Source organism: Mus musculus, chromosome X (genome assembly GCF_000001635.26).
Source record: "Mus musculus strain C57BL/6J chromosome X, GRCm38.p6 C57BL/6J".
In the NCBI taxonomy this organism is placed as follows: domain Eukaryota; kingdom Metazoa; phylum Chordata; class Mammalia; order Rodentia; family Muridae; genus Mus; species Mus musculus.
The window spans coordinates 71,991,421-72,010,763 of NC_000086.7; the positions used below are offsets into that span (position 1 = coordinate 71,991,421).

A 19,343-nucleotide genomic window follows, 5' to 3' on the forward strand; every position below is an offset into this window, starting at 1 on the left:
AACTCTCTATTGCAACATTTCTTTCCCAGGTTGGCCTCTTAGCAGCCGGGGTAAGAAGGGGAGAAAATAGAGTGGGTTGTGGGGAGTGGAAGGCATAGGGTGGGGACCTAGCACACCTAGGAACATCTTAGACTCCTGATCTCTTGAAAAGGAGTCAAAGGTTTACTTGCTAACTCCATTGAATTTCCCCTCTCTGGCTGGTTTCTCTTTCTCTCTCTCAGATTTTTCCCTGATTTAGCCTCCAGTAAGGTGGGCTGCCTGGAACACTGTCAGCACTTTAAGGCAGTGGTTAGGTGGCCATGAGCTTGCAGTGTTCAATCTCTAGATAGAAAGCTTTGTACCTGCTCTGTGCAAGGGAGAGTCCCTTGGGGAGCTTGGGAGGGGCCAGGCAAGCAGCTTCCCCAGACAGGCAGCCTAGCATCTAGCCCACAGCTGTTGATAGCCACGGTGTGCACGGACTACATTGACTAAGGGACAGGGGCACGATGTACTAGGCTCTCAAGCTCACTTAGCTGTGGTTATGTGCTCCATTGGTCCTCTGTTGGCTTCCTGGGCTGGTATCAGACAACGTAGGGTAAATCTCTGATTGGGAGGCTGCTGCTGTTTGTTCGGGTCTCAGAGAACCTTCCCTGGCTAGGCAACAGAAGAAGCAAGAAATCTCCACAGGTTTCAGCGCTCATGAGCTCCCAAGACCTTCTACTTGATTGGAGCTGTTGTGGACAGAACAACAGATGCTGACTTTGGCCCCAGGACTCTGAAACCATCTGACTGGTGAGCGAAGTGTGTGTGTGTGGGGGGGGGGGGAGCAACTTTTCTGTGCCCATGGATTGGGGGCTTCTATGGAAGTCAGGGCTGGAACTCATGAAGATAAAACCTGCAGACCTTAAAAGTGTGATTGACAAGGGCACTCCTGTGTGTGGCTCCACAGCAGGGCAGAGGTAACTGGCTACTCAGGGAAAATTTTAACCCCTATTAAAGCAGCCAGGTGAAATATTTGGTCCCCTAAAAGGGTGGTGGCAGGATGTGTCACACCAGACTTTCCCCAAGACACAAACTTAGTTATCTAACAGGAAGACAATGAAAAGGCTGACAGAAAGCTTTGCTAGGCATGTTTTTTTTGCAGGAGAGTATGGAGCCTATATATCTTCCTACAATACATTTCTCATCTGCCTTTCTAGCCTATAGCATTTCTGGGCTTCCAAGCCTTAGAACAGGGGGAATGTAAAGCTTGGAGTTCTGTTGCTGTCTGTGCCATGGTAAGGGGAGGGGGTCACATGATGCAGTAATACTGCTGGGATTTCAGCCTTTACTTTGGTTCTTTACTCAGGCCTGCCTAATAAATCCTTAGATTAAAGCACAAATTTCAGGCTCCCCAGACTTGGGTACAAGACTCTCTGCCAGTTGGACCATGCATCTGCTGTACCTTCTGATTAAAGGAAGGTTCTTGAGTCAAGCCATAGGCCTAGGGCAGGAACAGACTTTGAAGGCTGCCGCATGCTCAGTATCTGTTTTTGGCCTTCTACCTGAGTCCAAGAAAGGATGTGTATGTCCCATCCACATTAGACTGAAGCAATAAGAGAATGCTTTTATTCCTAGACTTCCAGTCAATAGGACCCTAGACCCTTTCTTCTACTTGTTAGTGGCTGCCTCCTTCAGGGAGCTTTCATGGCACATTTCTGTAAGTTCAAGTTGAGGTTCAACTGTGGTAGATCAAAAGCAAGTACATCTTAGGTCATGATTAGGAGATATTAAGTTTATAATATAGATGTGAAGCAAAGTAGGCATGAGACAAGATGTGGAATTAGAAAAGTGCAGATCAAGTTTAGGGAATTCATTCAGTCATTCTTTAACCCATTCATTCATTCATTCATTCATTCATCTACTATATATCAGGTTTCTATTGTGTGATTGTAACTGAAACAGGTTTAAGTGAAATAGGCTAAATGGAACAGAAATGTCCCCAATTTTAAAGGCTTCTTTTTAGGGTGAAGTTTTTCTGCATGGCTTTCAAACTGAGGGTAATAGTTGAGCCCAGGTGTGCACATACCAACTCACCTGTCAGAAAAGATGGAGAAAAGGAAAATCTTGGGATCTGAATGCCTAAATGTAGAGAAACAAGGAGAAAACTTCTATGCCAAGGGTGCAGATAAACCCCCTGAGGTAGCAAGTAGTCAGGATGGATGGGGAAGAGGAGAGAGATTTCAGCAGTAGAATAAGCAAGATTTAGGAGTTTTGCAGGAGGTATCAAAGATAATGGGTAAGTTTCTGGATTGGTGGCTTGTGAGGAAAGATGAGCTCTTTCTCAGCTGAGACGGCAGAGAGGTAAGATAGGAACTTGATCTCAGAAATACAGGGTCATATCAGGTTAGGATATACATTGTTCAGGGGCCCACTGTCTATTCTCAGGAGACATATACAGCCTGTAAGTACCTGTGGATATGAGGATAAGAAGGTTTTCAGAAAAAAATCCAATTGCTGGGGTCCCCTTTGGGATAGACTGTGCATATCTGGTGCTAGGTGTCTCATCTTTTACTTTAAATGTATGATGTAAATGTACGATGTATGTCTTGAAAAAGATGGCCTAGTTGGCCATCACTGGAAAGAGAGGCCCATTGGACACGCAAGCTTTATATGCCCCAGTACAGGGGAATGCCAGAGCCAAAAAATGGGAATGGGTGGGTAGGGAAGTGGTGGGGTATGGGGGACTTTTGGGATAGCATTCTAAATGTATTTGAGGAAAACACATAAAAAATATTTAAAAAAAAGAAAAAGGCAGACCAGACACACATTTCTTATACCAAAGAATCCTACACTAGAAGTACCAGCTGCTTGTTAAAGGAATAAGCTACAACTACATTTGCTCAGTTGAACTCTTTGACAAAGCCTATGTGCTGTGCTGAGGTTTTTATTCTCTGTAAACAGTCAGGCAGTGTCAGTTTCATAGAGGTATTGTCTTCAGCTCAACATCATGGGCTTTCACCTGCCCAGTGGGCCGGCATAGTGAATACCTCACTTACCCTCCTCCTACCCTCAGCTCTCCTGGCTCTCCTCACAGGTGAGCCCCAGACAACTGTTCTTCCTGGGTGGCAGCAGCTTCAGGTCCACCCTCAAAAGTTAACCTCAAGAGCCTGCTACCCTTTGTAAAGTTCTGGCCCTAGTTTTCCCCTTGCTACTAAACAACTCCCTGGCATTATGTACTTTCCAAGTTAGCCCTGTGACTGAATGTGCTTTCAGAGCCAGATTGTCTAGCTATGAATCTGTACAGTGGGTAGTAAATGATCACTTGGTACTGTCTGTTGCTCAACACTCAGGACTTTTCCATTACAGTGACTGGAGTCTTACAAGACTTAGAGTTCACCTCTTTATAGAAGAGATGACAAACATTGTGGGAAATCTTTGGCTAGACTCAGTATGAACTTGAACTAGAAATAAGGGTGAGCTGGACTGTGAGAGAATCTGGGATATCTTGTCACCTAATGGTTCTTTTGAAATCTTCCAGAAGTCACATTATGACTACTTTCCCTTATCCCATGGTTCATGATCAGCTTTTCCATTCTCTAAAGTCTGTCTTCTGAGAGTCCACAGAACCTCATCAAGTTCTAGTCTCTATGTTCTAGTCTCTATGCCTCACTCTCTCTATCCTCCCCTATCTTCCTGCCACACTTCCTGAGTTCTCCCTTCCTTTTACCAGTGTGCATGACTGTTTTGCAGGAGGCAGTTTTAGTGCTGGGTAACGCTGTTTGCCTCCAGACAGTACATGAAGGGTACTTAGCCTAGGTGTAGTTTTCAATGGTCTTGATGTGGCCTTCACTATTGAACCTGGGAAACTTGGTAGAAAATTGTGGATATAGCGGAAGAGAGTGGGCATCGTTTGAAAGAGAAGGCTGCATGTCAAGCCATCCTGAAGATGGCAGTTAAAAATCTTGAAGTTCTGACTACTCATAAATGTCTGCCCATCAAAGAGCTGAGGGGTGTGACCAAATTCACTGTGACGTGGGACAAGATGGATTATACCTCCCTAAAGTCAACCAGATAAAAATTGTTGATTGAAAGTTGGAAGGGAAGCCTGAAGCTTAGCAGAGAAGCTTTTTGGACACACATGATGTTATTTTTTATGCTTGTCACACAGTGTTTAATATACCTATTTCACAAATTATCTTTTAAAAATTTCCCATTATTGAGGAGAAGCCCTTGGTCCTGTGAAGGCTCTATACCCCAGTATAGGGGAATGCCAGGGCCAGGAAGCAGGAGTGGGCGGGTTGGGGAGCAGAGGGAGGAGGAGGAGATAGGGGATTTTTGGAGGGGAAATTAGGAAAGGGGATAGCATTTGAAATGTAAATAAAGAAAATATCTAATAAAACATTTGCCATTATCAATGAATTTGGACAATTTAATTATACCTTGCCTAGGTGTAGTTTTCGTTATGGTGTGTGTGAATGCATGTGTGTATGCTCACACATACAGTACACACACATGCCATTGAGCTTCTATCTGTACATTTATAGCTCCATCAAGTTTGAAAAAAAACTTGGAAACTATTTTTCAAATTGTCTCTTTAACTTCTTACCCTCTGGGAACTCTATGGACACCTACAGCAGGCCACTGAGCTTGCCCCACAGCTTTATTAATACTTATTTGCTCTTTTCGTGGATTCTTGCAGCACTGGCATTGCATGACTTTTTATAAAGCATCTAGAAACTGTTTAAAGAATGTGGGAGGGGCAGGACAAATGGCTTAGCAACTAAGATCACTTGTTGCTCTTGTAGAGGATCTTGCTTCAATACCCAGAAGTATTTCACAACCATCTGTAATTCCAGTTTCTGGGGCTGGAACACTTTCTTCTGACCTCTGTGGTCACCAGGCATGTATAGCATGGTGCATATACATACATGCAGGCAAAGCATCCATATACATAAAATGAAATAAAATAGAATAATTTACTTTAAAAATGTTTAAAGAATATGAGAGAACCTGCATGGTTTATATTCAACTACAGTGCTAGACCTTTCCTGCAAAGCATTATCATATTAATGTTAATAGGGCCTTGGATCCAATCATCCATGAGCATTGAAATACCACTGTGGTGTTTTTTTTATTCCATAATTTGTATTTTAAATCTCTAAGAGTCCGAGAAGTATTTTTAAACATATATTCCATATTAGAACATATTTTTTGAATACAGATAATACAATTGCAATTGCAATAACTTTCAATGTGTTGTCTGTTAATTCACCAGTTCTTATTCCAATTAATAACTTGTTTACTTCTTTTTATGGGGAAATTATTGACATATGTTGTCATTTTAAAGTAGATACAATACATTGTGAATTTTTACCTTATTGAATGTTGGAATATATATGTATATATATATACATATGCACACACATATTGAAAATAGATCCTTCTCTCATATAGTACATCTCTCACACAGTTTCCCCTCCAATTCCCTTCTCCTTCAGATCCACTACCACTCTTATTCCTCTTCAGAAAAGAGCAGGCCTCGAAGAGACAGTTAGGACAAAATAAGATACAATAAGATGAAGCAACTCCACCATATCAAGGCTTGATAAGGCAAAAATAATCAGTGAAATTATTCTTAGTAATATTCTGCTATACTTATTGATTGATGCCTTATCCAGTCATCATCAAAGAGTCTTCCTCTGATAACAGATGAGAGCAGGTGCAGAAACACATAACCAGATACTATGTGGAGAGAGTCTAAATTTGAAGTCTCCAGAGTTGGAGAAACTCCATTGAAGAGGGGGAGGGAAGATTGCAGGAGTGAGAGGAACATGGAGAACATGCTCCTACAAATCAACTAAGCAGAGCTCACATTGGCTTACAGAGGCTGAAGCAGCAAGCACAGGGTGCGCATTGGTCTTCATCAGGTCCTCTGCCTAAATGCTATGGCTGTTAGCTTGGGGTTTTCCTGGGAATCCTAACAGTGGGAGCAGGTGTGTCCCTGACTCTTCTGGCTATTTTTATAATATTTGGGGGCTTTTTATAAAAAAATGCATTTTAGTTGCTTGGGAAGAATGTAATGCATCTGGGTTTTACTTTTAAGAGTTTTCAATAGTATCACATTACTCGATGGTAGGGACTACACATTCCTTACTGCTGATCAAGGATCTTCTGGGTATTCTAACCAAGACTCCACAAGCAATTAGGTTTTCCAATCTGACAGGTGACATCACTCCCCATCTGAAGACTGAGACCTGTAATATTTGAATTTAGGAGAATGGTACATGTAGTAAGCTGGGACTCTATTACGTATTCAGCTAATTTACAACCTTCCCTCTATGTCTCTCTGTTTATGTCTCTCTATATGTGTTTCTCTGTGTCTGTCTGTCTGTCTTTTCTTCCAACATGCTGCTCTGCAGACCCTAGCTATTATGGTCTCTTTGGAGTCTGCTCTCCCCTCAACCCAGGGGAATCCGTTAAGGTCTGCTTTCATTTCTCCCTCTATGTTATGGCCTAAAAAGATCATAAGGAAAATGAGTGTTGAGTACAAGGCTTGTTTTATTTCTTTCCTTCCTCCTAAGAATTACTGTTATTTGTTGCCTGCTGTTTAAAGTCGTGCAAAATGTTGTTTCATATCTTTTCTTTTCTAAGTATGGTTATTGCATCCTGAAGGATATACTGAAGCTCTTTTATTCCATCTTACCCAAGACAAATGCTATATATTCTTTTAAAATAATCTATCTAATGTAAAAAAAAAAGCATAAGGTGAATAAATAAGAGAGAAAGTGAAGGCATGAAGGAACAATTAATCAACCAACTACCTAAAGCTCATTAATTTATTGTCTGCAATGCCAAGCACTAAGAAAAGTTGGTAGCTTGGATTAAATTAATCATGATAGAGATAGTGAGCTGGTGATACTTAGAATATGGAGCCTGTATGCTGTGAATGTGTGGTGGGACAAATGTAAAAGGAATGGTCAAAACACAAATGGTTTGGATCCATGTTACTAGAAGAATGGCTTTGCCTTTTCTGAGATGCAGGTTTCTATGGGAAGATACTGTTTGGAGGGAAAGATTAAGAGCTTGATTCTAGGCATATTAACCATGAGGTACCTTTCCATCAAACTGAAGTTCAGAAAAGATATTGAGCTGGTATTAGAAGTTGTTGCCATTCAGATATATTAAAAGCCATCTCACAACAACTGAAGCTTTAGTGTTGACAAGAGGGGAGCAACTCTTCAAAGAAAGGGGAAACAGAGGGTAGGGAAGGAGGAGGAGAAGGAGGTAAAGAGAGCTTATTATTTCAAGGAGAGAGGGAATAATTACTGATCTTTTATTCAGAAATAGAGTAGAACATGAACAGAGAATGACTTATAAGATGGATCGTGTTCCTTTGTTGTCTCCATAGTTCATCTGGGAGCAACCCTGATGTTCCTGTAGACTCTGTAAGACTACCATCTCTCACTTTAGCATCCAGCTCAGGGACTGTCTCCCAGTGAGTGACTGGTGAGTGATAGATAAGTGAATAAGAAAATTGAACAGCAGTTCATATTTTGCTGAGCTATGAACCAGAACATTTAGCCTTGGTTTACGTTGGATTTGGACTCTGTCTTTCTGGCTTTCACATCCCTATGCACACTCTGAAGAAACTCTGGAAATACTTTTAGCCAAAGTTCAAGAAATTTCTTTTGCCAGGTTTGTTATCTATATAATCCTGGTTACTCAGCTAGCAAACTAGTAGATGAAAAGAGGCCCAGAAGAACTTCATGTTTGAAATTGGGCTTTTTTGAAAATGGCATTAACATGCCTTATTCTAGGTTTAGAAAGCACTTTTCTTGGAGTTCCCACTTTTCACCAAGATCCCCTGTCCAGCTATTTTTCCTGCAGCAACTAGGTAGCCTGTTGTATTTCTTGCCAAGCTTCATTTTGTCTTTAAAGTCCTTTGAATTCTCTTACTAATTTCTATTGCAAAGTTTGTAGCCAAGGCAGCCTGGTACCACGGGAGGTGGAGTCCTCTCCCTCTTAACTTACAGTGCTGGAGTCTGCAGAAGTGAATTGCTTCTCACTACACTCCACTTACACCTGAGTCAGCCAGGACTTTATTTCTTTACTGTCCTTTGGTAGCCTTTCCCGATGAACTTGCTAAATTTAATCTAATTTCTTCTGGCACCTGACCCCACCTAACACACCCACTGTCATGGGCTCTACTTCTAGTGGAACTGGTCTCAAGCACAAAAATCAATTTCCTACTGAATCCTTTCTCAAAACTGCTAAGCTTGCTTTGTTAACTCCTTGATGTAAAAAAAAAATGGCAACACAAAAGTAAAATTTAACAATAGCAGCACAAAGAGAACTTTTCTCAACCCCATTCTTACTGTGTTTCTGTCCTTTCTCAGTCAAGATTGCAGACTTGCAATTACAGTCACAGTTCTATCTCTTGTCCCTCACCCTCTCCCTACTCATCACCTCCTGAAACACAATTTCCTGATGCTCTTCTGATTGTTTTCCAACAAAGGACATATCTTTCTCTCCAGCTTTTCTTCCATCTCTCATCTCAGGGGCCAGAAGCATGGAGTCTCTGTGAAGTCCACTGGGCATTGGTCTTGAGACATCCGTCTTCCCTGGGAACTCTCTTCTCATGCTTTTTTAAGCCTTCTATCTGTACTTATCCTTGTCTTCCTCTTGGTCAGGTACTTGGAATATTTGCATAGCTGTAGCCATTTTAATCTCTGCCTCTATTCTCCATTCTTGTCCATTCATGATATGAGAATGGGTTTGTACAAGAGTAACTCTCTTGCCAGGCAAACTTTGACAGTGTCCAGGCCAGACCCCAGGGAGTGCTGACCTGTAAGAGCTTATTGCAACAAAATTTGGGAGTCATGGTGAAAGCAGCATTGGCAGATTATGAACCGATGCTTGATACTTTGAAGGAGGAGGCATTAACTCTTGAGAGATGCTGCTTGGATGTCATCAAGGAAGCAAATAATTATGGTGAAATACAGATTTTCTCTCTCTTTTTTATTAGGTATTTTCCTCATTTACATTTCCAATGCTATCCCAAAAGTCCCCCATACCCACCCACCCCCACTCCCCTACCCACCCACTCCCACTTTTTGGCCCTGGCATTCCCCTGTACTGGGGCATATAAAGTTTGCCTGTCCAATGGGCCTCTCTTTCCAGTGATGGCCGACTAGGCCATCTTTTGATACATATGCAGCTAGAGACAAGAGCTCCGGGGTACTGCTTAGTTCATATTGTTGTTCCACCTATAGGGTTGCAGTTCCCTTTAGTTCCTTGGGTGCTTTCTCTAGTTCCTCCATTGGGGGCCCTGTGGTCCATTCAATAGCTGACTGTGAGCGTCCACTTCTGTGTTTGCTAGGCCCCGGCATAGTCTCACAAGAGACAGCTATATCTGGGGAAATACAGATTTTTGACTTGAGTGACTTTGCAGAAAGAAAGCCCTGTTAGGATACTGGCAAACAGAAAAAGTGGCTAACTTATAAGCACATGTGGGAAATATGGTTTTGGTTATATGGGCTTTGAGGGTCAGATGTCCCTCAGAGGAACTGGTTAGCAGGCAACTGAAGATATGGGTATAGAAGGTGATTAGAGGCCTGTTGGTAACAAATGCCTTGGGAGTAGATGATTTTTTTTTTTTTTTTTTTTTTTTTTTTTGCAGAGTGTGCCATTGAGAACCTGCGTAACTGTGTGAGCTGAGACAATGTTTAGCTGGCTGTTCTGATTCCCCTAAATGGACAGTTCTGATGAAGGCCATGTGTGGTTGGGTGATGTCACAAGGGAGTCAGAAAAATAGGAGGCCTGTTTCTGTTAGAGAAACTGTAGAGAGTCACAGAGGAGGAATATTTTTTAATGCCAAAAGCATAGAGAGAGAAAATATGTGTTGTAGTGTCCTCTGATCTGCAAGCTTGCACTTCAACACAACCAGTCCTGAAATTGATCAGTGTGAGTGGCCCTGGATTTGTTTCCATTGCCTGGGACATCTTTGTCTCCATGGTCTGCTGCCTCCAGGGTCCAAGCAAGTACTTGTGGATGCTGGTTTCTTTCCCTCAGGTATCCTCATTAGCATCCTGATGCCATAGTCCCACAGAGAGCACCAGGAAAGCATCTCTGAGGCTGCTTGACGTGACTGCCGTCACCATGGTGACTGCTTCGGATGCTGGAAGAAGTGAAAGAGGCTGGAAAGAGGTCAGAGTTGAGGGCAAGTGCTGGGGTTCAGGCATGACCTAGAGTGCATCCTGTGGGGATGGATGTCCTCACAAGATCTCCTGGGTAACGAAAGGAAGATCTTCAGGGGGAAAAATGAAGGTTGTGTTAAGTCAGGCCAGGCCAGCACAAAGATTGCTCTACACATACTGATTTCTTTTTTCCCCCATTGGTTATTCTATTTATTTACATTTCAAATGTTATTCCCTTTCCCAGTTTCCCTCAGCAGCCCCCATCCCTTCCCTCCCCCCTGCTTCTATGAGGGTGCTCCTCCACCCACCCACTCCTGCCTCATTGACCCTACCATTCCCCTATGCTGGGGCATCAAGCCACCACAGGGTCAAGGGCCTCCCCTCCCATTGATGTCAGGTAAAGCCATCCTCTGCTACATATGCTGCTGGAGCTATAGATCCCTCCATATATACTCTTTGGTTGGTGGTTTAGTTTCTGGGAGCTCTGGGTGGTCCAGTTAGTTGATATTGTTCTCTGTATGGAGTTGCAATCCTCTTCAGCTCCTTCAGTCCTTCGCCTAACTCCTCCATTGGGGACTCCATGCTCAGTCCAATGGTTGGCTATGAGCATCTGCTTCTGTGTTTGTCAGGCTCTGGCAGAGCCTCTCAGGGGATATATATATCAGGTTCCTGTCAGCAAGTGCTTCTTGGCATCCACAATAGTGTCTGGGTTTGGTGTCTGCAGATGGATAGATCCCCAGGTGGAACAGTCTCTGTATAGTCTTTCCTTTAGTCTCTGTTCCACTCTTTGTCCATGCATTTCCTTTAGACAGGAGCAATTCTGGGCAACAGGGATGACACTAGCTGAAATACCCAACAAAGGGGAGAAAAAACCTGTAGAGACCATATCCAGAGGTTAGGCATGGCCCTCAGTTGATGGATGGGCCTGCCCACTCATCCTGATTTCTATGTGGAGCTTCAGCTGTATGATGACAATGTTAGGATTCTATACTGTGAAGGATATTCCACCTTCCCTGGTATTTCCTTCATATCCAAGTATGAAGGTAAGCCTTCCCCTGCCCACTCTCAGATTTCATTATGGGAATCTTGACTTACTCAACTCTCTAGGGTCTGAGTATTGTGGCAATGTAAAGTCAAAGGTAGTGAGTCCAGCAGTAGAAGCCATGAGAAATCTGGGAGCATGTTGACCATATCTGTCCACATATAGTGGACAACATATATATCAACCTCAAATCAGGAAATCTACTCTGAGGGGACCCTTGGACCCCATTCTTCCTGACTGTGGCAAGAGACACTGTAGTACATAATCTTCTTTCTAACTTGTGGCTGGCTCTTTCCTCAGCCTCTTTTGTGGACATGCCTTCTATTCTGTGGATATGTCAACTCTCCCATGTTTTAACAAACCTCATAACCTCCTGAATAATGATTGCTATACCAATATGAAACCATGGAACTCAGCATTGCTTCAGGTTGTAAGGGCCGAGGAAATGATTATAGTTACTCTGGTGTGGTATTTAAAATCTAAACCATGCTAAACTATATAATGTAGTTTTCTTTACTGTACCTTAGTGAATTTTTTGACATGTGAACTACTAAGGCCAGTGGTCTGGTTCTGTGATATTCTCACTTTGTCCACCTCTAGCTCCCCTGCTCTCTATGGGTACTAGAGTCCACTGGTTATTGCTTTGTCAGGTGAGAGCCCTGGATGTACATGGATGATGACCGAAAAATCCAACGGTGTGAAGAGCTCTCCAGCTAATAACCATAACCATCATCCTCCTCCTTCTATCAAGGCCAATGGCAAAGATGACCACAGGGCAGGTAGCAGGTGAGTCCACAGAATTTGGGTGAGTTTTGTTTTCTTTCTTTCTTTCTTTCTTTCTTTCTTTCTTTCTTTCTTTCTTTCTTTCTTTCTTTCTTTCTTTCTTTCTTTCTTTCTTTCTTTCTTCCTTCCTTCCTTCCTTCCTTCCTTTCTTTCTTTCTTTCTTTCTTTCTTTCTTTCTTTCTTTCTTTCTTCCTTCCTTCCTTCCTTCCTTCCTTCCTTCCTTTTCCCTTCTTCCCACTTCCTATCCCACTCTCTTTCTCTCTTTCTTTTGCCAGACATAAGATGGTACCTCAGGGTCTTGTATTTAATAGGAAATCACTCTACTCCTGAGCTGCATTCTCAGCTCATATTTGGTGAGTTCATCAATATCACATAGTCTATACTACTTCCTTGGAACTCTGACTTACAGTGACAAAGTAAGCTACATTGGCCGTAGTGTATCTTCAAAAGGGACTATGAGATGTTTAGGCATGTCCTAAGAGGAAAGACAACTCATACTTATAGAATTTGTGTCAACTTTGTGCCTTTTTCTGCAGACCACAGTCTGTGGCAGCTGATGATGACACTTCCTCAGAACTGCAAAGGTTGGCAGAGATGGATACTCCACGCAGGGGAAGGGGTGGCTTCCGAAGGTAAGTCATCCACTTAAACTGACCTGCTACCTCTTCTGTTCTTGGGACCTGTCAAATGGATACTAGGCCCTCCTCTTAGCTGCACTAGACTTTTTAATAAGACTCTAGAGCAGTGGTTCTCAATTTTCAGGTCAAAACCTCTTGGGGTGGGTTGAAAGACCCTTTCACAGGGCTTACATATCAGATACCCTGCCTATCAGATATTTACATTACAATTCATAACAGTAGCAAAATCACAGTTATGAAGGAGCAATGAAAATAATTGGGGTTCACCACAACATGAAGAACTGCATTAAAGGGTCTCAGTATTAGGAAGGTTTAAACCCACTGATCTAGATGCTCTTCCAAGGCAAGCTGAGAGTAAGAAGGAGAGGCTTCCCTTCATATTTGGCTGCCTCAGCACTAGGAAGAGGGTATGCTTTACAGCAGAAAGACATATATGTAGGATCGCAAAGTAGTAGGCCTTGTAAGGAAATCAGGAAGCCTGGGATAGGCTTTGTATTGGCCTATTCTGATTCTTTACAATGGCTGTCTTGCCTTGAAGATCTTCTGTTTGTGCTTCACAGTGAACTGAAAAGTCACATTACACATGGATCTTTGGAAGACCATCCCCCTCCCCCCAGGACATACTTGAGACCATGCTTAAATCCTAACACTTGCCCACAATGCTGGCTTCTTTCCAGACCTTACCATACAGGAAATAGTGGCCTGGTCTATTTCCCTCTTTTCTCCTCTCCCTCAACAGGCAGTGAGCACTCTTAGGTCTTGTTTAAACAGCACTGTTGTTTGTTTGTTTGTTTGTGTGTTGTTTTGGCACAGACTCCTTTCTTCCCTCTAGGATTGTCCGCCTGGTGGGGATCATCAGAGACTGGGCCAACAAAAATTTCCGTGAGGAGGAACCAAGACCTGACTCCTTCCTAGAGCGTTTCCGTGGGCCTGAGCTCCAGACTGTGACAACCCATCAGGGGGATGGCAAAGGCGACAAGGACGGCGAGGGAAAGGGCACCAAGTATATCTAGCTAGCCTTCGGGGGTTGGGGGGGTGTCCAAAGGCTTCCACACCTGCCGTGGGAGATTCTAACCATTATCAGGGGCAGTACAGGGCTGTGACAAGCTCTGTGATAGTAGATAAAGAACTGGGGAAAGATGACCTCCTGTTTTTTTTTATTCTGAAAATTTCTATTGTCCTCACCCAAGGCCTCCAAAACACCAGTGATCTCCTTACTGTGGGAAACTGGAATATATTTTCTCACCATACTTATTCCCTTGTTAGATTTTCTTTTGCTGCCTATGGAGTGAATTTGGGCAGAAGAGGTGCTCAGCCAGGGGCATACCACTGCAGCCCTAGCTTCAGAAGTCAGTACATGATGATCAAGCAGGGAGGTGTAGTCACAAAGTACTATTGAAGCCACGCTCAATTCAGCTCCACCATGGTCATAGAAGCAGGTTTTTGAACAGACTTATGTGGGAGCCAGGGGCATGAAACTCGGGTGATTAAGAAGAAGATGGCAGTGGGAGATGGGGAAGTAAAATGTAGAATTGGAGGGTCTGATGTTTGAAGAATAAATAGATGATAATGGATGTCTGGCCAACATTCACCATCTCTGGTTAGTAGAGGGAAAATGTTCTTGCCAAGTTAAAATGAAGCATCTGGGAAAATGATTTGGAGGCTGAAAGCCAGAAAACACAAAGGGAGGATGGGAGGGAAGCACATACAGATCACTAGCCCAGAGTTTCTCTCTTTTTTCCAAAGGGACTCTGTGAACAGGCTTAAAGCTCTTTTACCACCCTGAGGTACATACTCCTCAGACGCCTGAAAGCCTATCTGTGCTGAAAATTCTGTCCTTGATATGTTTTCTGGGCAAGGCCCTTTCAGAGGACAGGGGAGGCAGTGAAACTTCCAATGATCAGAATGGTTCAGAGGCCTGGTATTTGGCTATGGGTTGCTATAAAAGGAAACCTTAAGACAACATACTCCTCAATACACACATCATCTTAATACATTGATGTTTTGGAGAATTTTGGCTTCTGAGACATTGAGTTCTAGTAACCTAGTGACCTCTATTTGTCTCTTCAGAAAGAAATTTGAACTGTTTGTTTTGGACCCAGCTGGAGACTGGTATTACCGTTGGTTGTTTGTCATTGCCATGCCTGTTCTTTACAACTGGTGTCTGTTGGTAGCCAGGTGAGCATGGAGGGACCTGGGTGGGAGTGATCACAGAAACACAGTCTGTAGGAAGTGCGATTAACATCACAGCAATCTCACCTCTAGACAGGGAGTATGCAATAACCCAGTGCTTTTCCTAAAGTTTCTGATTCTTGCTGAATTCTCTTTTATCTATTCTGTTACCCCAGTGCTCCCCATTAGTCACTAAGCCATTAAGTCTTCATGTTGCTCCTCGACCTGGTACTTTAGTGTAATCTTCAGCTACTTTTTCATGCATGGCAGTACAGTACTTGGCAAAGCCATCCTCCTCTAACCTCTGGAAAAGCTACAGTAGTCTTGCTTCTATGCCTTGCAGGTACACTTAACTCTTACAGTACATCTGCCACACTTGCAACAAGCAGGATCCTGCTATACTACTCTTTCTTCTAAAACCATTTAATAGCTCCCAATTGTTCACATGATAGAGCTCTAAGGTTAATTTTCAAGGCTGACTGAACTTGGACTGAATAGCAGTCCACATAGCACTGTATGCTATGGCAGTCCTTGACTGGGCAAGGGTTGCTTGCATACTTACTATGTTTTGTGCTCTGTGCTGGGTGTATGTGAAAAGCAGGACAGGCATAATTTCTGCATTTTCAATGTTCTCAGCTAGACTGAATGTAAACATGCAACAAAAGAAATGAGCAACCAGGGACTCAGGTAGTAAGTTAGTAGAGAATTAACCATCACAATGGGTCTATCAGAGACTTTAGCTGAGAACTTAGTGGGAAGTAGTAATCTGTCCAAATATGTGAAGTTGGCAGAAAGAGCCTTCTGGGCAAAAGGAATAACAGGAAAGAGGCCCCTATCTCTCAGTGGCCCAGTGTGGCTGAAGGTTGTGGTCCAGTTTGTTCTGCACATTGTGTGGGGGTTTGGTTCTAAATGTGACCATTCTCCCTTTGGACTAGTACATAATCAAATCTCGCCCTTCCTCTGTCCCCTCCCTAGGCCCTTCCCTAGGTTCTACCCACTCATTGACCGGTTTTGCCAGTTCTTCATACAAGGCTTCTGTAGCCACTAAACCTTTTCTAGTCTCACCACCTCTAGCTTAAACCCCACTTCTATCTATAGTCTCATCCTGCCAGGGTTTGATGATGTGTTCAGTAGGAATCTATTAAAGGAATGAATAAAGAAGCCAGTCAGCTGTTCTTCGAATGCCTGATTCTGTTATTTAACTTATCCCACTGATGACTTTCATTCTGGGTCCTTGAACCAGGCATGTGGCATGATCATGACTAAGCTGTGCTCTGTGTCTGAAGCTCAGTCAAGAGCACAGGGATGATGAGCAATGGTCACTGATAATATACAGGTAGTGATGTCTACTTAGTAATAAGAGTTGAGGTAGAAGTCACTAGTCATTGTCACTAAGCTAACTGTGGCTCACTCATGTCCCTGCCTCATGAAGTTCTCCCTATGGACATGGGTATACAGTTTAGGACCACTAGGGGGTCTTACCAGGGTCTGTTAATGAGCCAGTTCTGTCCTCCTACAGAGCCTGCTTCAGTGATCTACAGAGAAACTATTTTGTGGTATGGCTGGTGCTGGATTACTTCTCAGACACTGTTTATATTGCAGACCTCATCATTCGGCTGCGCACAGGTGAGTACCTGGGATGTACAGACAGCATCTGGACTCCCAAGTTCAAAGAACTGAACCGAAGAAGGTAGACCTCTGCTAGGGTCCTCTTTAAATCTTATAGGTTCACATACTTATGGAGGTTAAATCTGGTAGTGGTTTCTTAGGGTTCTTCCGATTTTTCTTGATTTGTGGTTTTTGGGAAGGAAGTCTAAGTGAACAGTTTGTTCCTTGTTGAGATTTATCTTGGGAGACATAGGACTGAGGATAAAAGTGACATGTTGGCTTATATCTCTATCAGGCTTCCTAGAACAAGGGCTCCTGGTCAAAGACCCCAAGAAATTGCGAGACAACTATATCCACACTTTGCAGTTCAAATTGGATGTGGCTTCTATCATCCCCACTGACCTCATTTATTTTGCTGTGGGTATCCACAGCCCTGAGGTACGCTTTAATCGTCTGTTACACTTTGCCCGTATGTTTGAGTTCTTTGACCGCACTGAGACACGTACAAGCTACCCCAACATCTTCCGAATCAGCAACCTGGTCCTCTACATCTTGGTCATCATCCACTGGAATGCTTGTATTTACTATGCTATCTCTAAGTCCATTGGCTTTGGGGTTGACACCTGGGTTTACCCCAACATTACTGACCCTGAATATGGCTACCTGGCTAGGGAGTACATTTACTGCCTTTACTGGTCCACACTGACCCTCACCACCATTGGAGAGACACCACCCCCTGTAAAGGATGAGGAGTACCTATTTGTCATCTTTGACTTCCTGATTGGTGTCCTCATCTTTGCCACTATTGTGGGAAATGTGGGCTCCATGATCTCCAACATGAATGCCACACGAGCAGAGTTCCAGGCCAAGATTGATGCTGTCAAACACTACATGCAGTTCCGAAAGGTCAGTAAAGACATGGAAGCCAAGGTCATCAAATGGTTTGACTACTTGTGGACCAATAAGAAGACAGTAGATGAACGAGAAGTCCTAAAGAACCTGCCTGCAAAGCTTAGGGCAGAGATAGCCATTAATGTTCATTTGTCCACTCTGAAGAAAGTGCGCATATTCCAGGATTGTGAAGCTGGCCTGCTGGTGGAACTGGTACTGAAGCTTCGTCCTCAGGTCTTTAGTCCTGGAGATTATATTTGCCGTAAGGGGGACATTGGCAAGGAAATGTACATCATCAAGGAGGGCAAATTGGCAGTGGTAGCTGATGATGGTGTGACTCAGTATGCCTTGCTGTCAGCTGGGAGCTGCTTTGGTGAGATTAGTATCCTTAACATTAAGGGTAGCAAAATGGGCAATCGGCGCACTGCCAATATCCGTAGTCTGGGCTACTCAGATCTCTTCTGCTTGTCCAAGGATGATCTTATGGAAGCTGTGACTGAGTATCCTGATGCCAAGAAAGTCCTGGAAGAACGGGGTAGGGAGATCCTGATGAAGGAAGGTCTACTGGATGAGAATGAAGTGGCAGCTAGTATGGAGGTAGATGTTCAGGAGAAGCTGGAGCAGCTGGAGACAAACATGGAGACCTTGTACACTCGTTTTGCCCGCCTGCTGGCTGAGTACACTGGAGCCCAGCAGAAGCTCAAACAGCGCATCACAGTGCTGGAGACCAAGATGAAACAGAACCATGAGGATGATTACCTATCAGATGGGATAAACACCCCTGAGCCAGCTGTTGCTGAATAGCCATAGGTGCCTGTCCAGCCTTGCTTTGACCCCAGGAGTTAGAAGTGCTGTATAGAACTTTACATTTACACACATTATGCTCATGTCCCTCCGAACTCCCAAAGCCTTGCTGAGGCTTAAGGTTTTGGCTACATCTTGGAGTCCCCTTCCAAGTCCAGCTAACAGCCAAGCTTGTGGATAATGGAGATCATGTGGGTTGAATTTCTAAGAGCGTGACCTCCTAAGTCTCACAAGGAATCAGAGAATAGCTAAATTGTCCTTCCTGAGGCTTTTCTGGGACTAGATAACTAGACAGTGTTCTCTGAAGAACACTGTGCACCACAATGCCTGCCTGACTCCTTTTAGCTTCTTTATATCGAGTCACTCCCTACTGCATTCTGCCCCAAATACCTTTTTAATGTGTTCTCTGAACAGCCTGTTTCCATGCACTTGTACACATTTAAGAATTGGCTGCAGACACTGGGCCCCCTACCCTGCCTCCCAAGGCATGCAAGGTCTGTGAGGGGAGTGGGAAGGTGGGTTTGAGTGTTGGTGCTCAGGGTCATACTTCCTTGTCAGACAATGTCACTCTGAGAAGGAGGTGGCTGGCAGCTTTGGCCATCACACCTTATGCACACAAGTTCTGAAGAGTTTGTGAAGGCTACTGCTGCATGAGATACTGTGAATTAGAGGCACTTAAAAGTTAATAAATTCCTTTCAGCTACTTGTGGTTATTGCTCAACTCTCTTTCCTCACATTTCCTTCCCCTCACCCAAGAGTTTCCCCACTGGCATGTATTTAGGCATCTTTCTCTGCCCACCTGAGCCTCACTGCTCTTTTAGGACTCATGCCTGAATCTAGATCTTTGTAGAAAATCCTTTTACCTACACCCACTCCCCCATTAGATAGCTTCACATTCCCTAAGTTCACACAATTCCCAGAGTACCCCCTTTCCTGGTTCTTATATTGTGTGTCCAGTTTTGATAGACTTGGTTGCCCTTCCAGACTGTGGGCTTTACAAAGGTAAGGTCGAGGCAGTCTCCTTCACTGTTTTAGCTGTAGCTTTGGTGACATGTCTTCCACAGAGGAGGCATTCAGTGTTTCTTTGTCTAGAGAGTAAGGGAATGTTCAAGTGAATGAATATGGGAAAGAAGGAATACAAGTGACATAAAATCATATGCTTCCACCTGCAAGCAGTCACATCCATAGAAAAATACTGACCCACTTCCTGTTTAGGCACGCTATTACTCACTCATCCACTTCCCATAG

The 19,343-nt window shown here is 43.5% G+C and overlaps 1 protein-coding gene across 2 annotated transcripts; it reads left to right on the top strand.

Annotated features, from left to right (window-relative positions):
• Positions 1–428: 428 nt before the first annotated feature.
• Cnga2 (cyclic nucleotide gated channel alpha 2) lies at positions 429–18,798 on the top strand. Of its 2 annotated transcripts, XM_006527761.1 has the most exons (8): positions 7,420–7,467; positions 10,033–10,167; positions 11,850–11,985; positions 12,519–12,614; positions 13,453–13,623; positions 14,691–14,798; positions 16,312–16,418; positions 16,696–18,798. In XM_006527761.1, the coding sequence occupies exons 3-8, from the start codon at positions 11,873–11,875 to the stop codon at positions 18,093–18,095; spliced, it is 1,995 nt and encodes a 664-aa protein (XP_006527824.1). In that variant the 5' UTR covers positions 7,420–7,467; positions 10,033–10,167; positions 11,850–11,872; the 3' UTR covers positions 18,096–18,798. The 2 variants fall into 2 exon arrangements, with proteins under 2 accessions (NP_031750.2, XP_006527824.1); NM_007724.3 differs by lacking the exons at positions 7,420–7,467; positions 10,033–10,167 and adding an exon at positions 429–771.
• Positions 18,799–19,343: the final 545 nt, after the last annotated feature.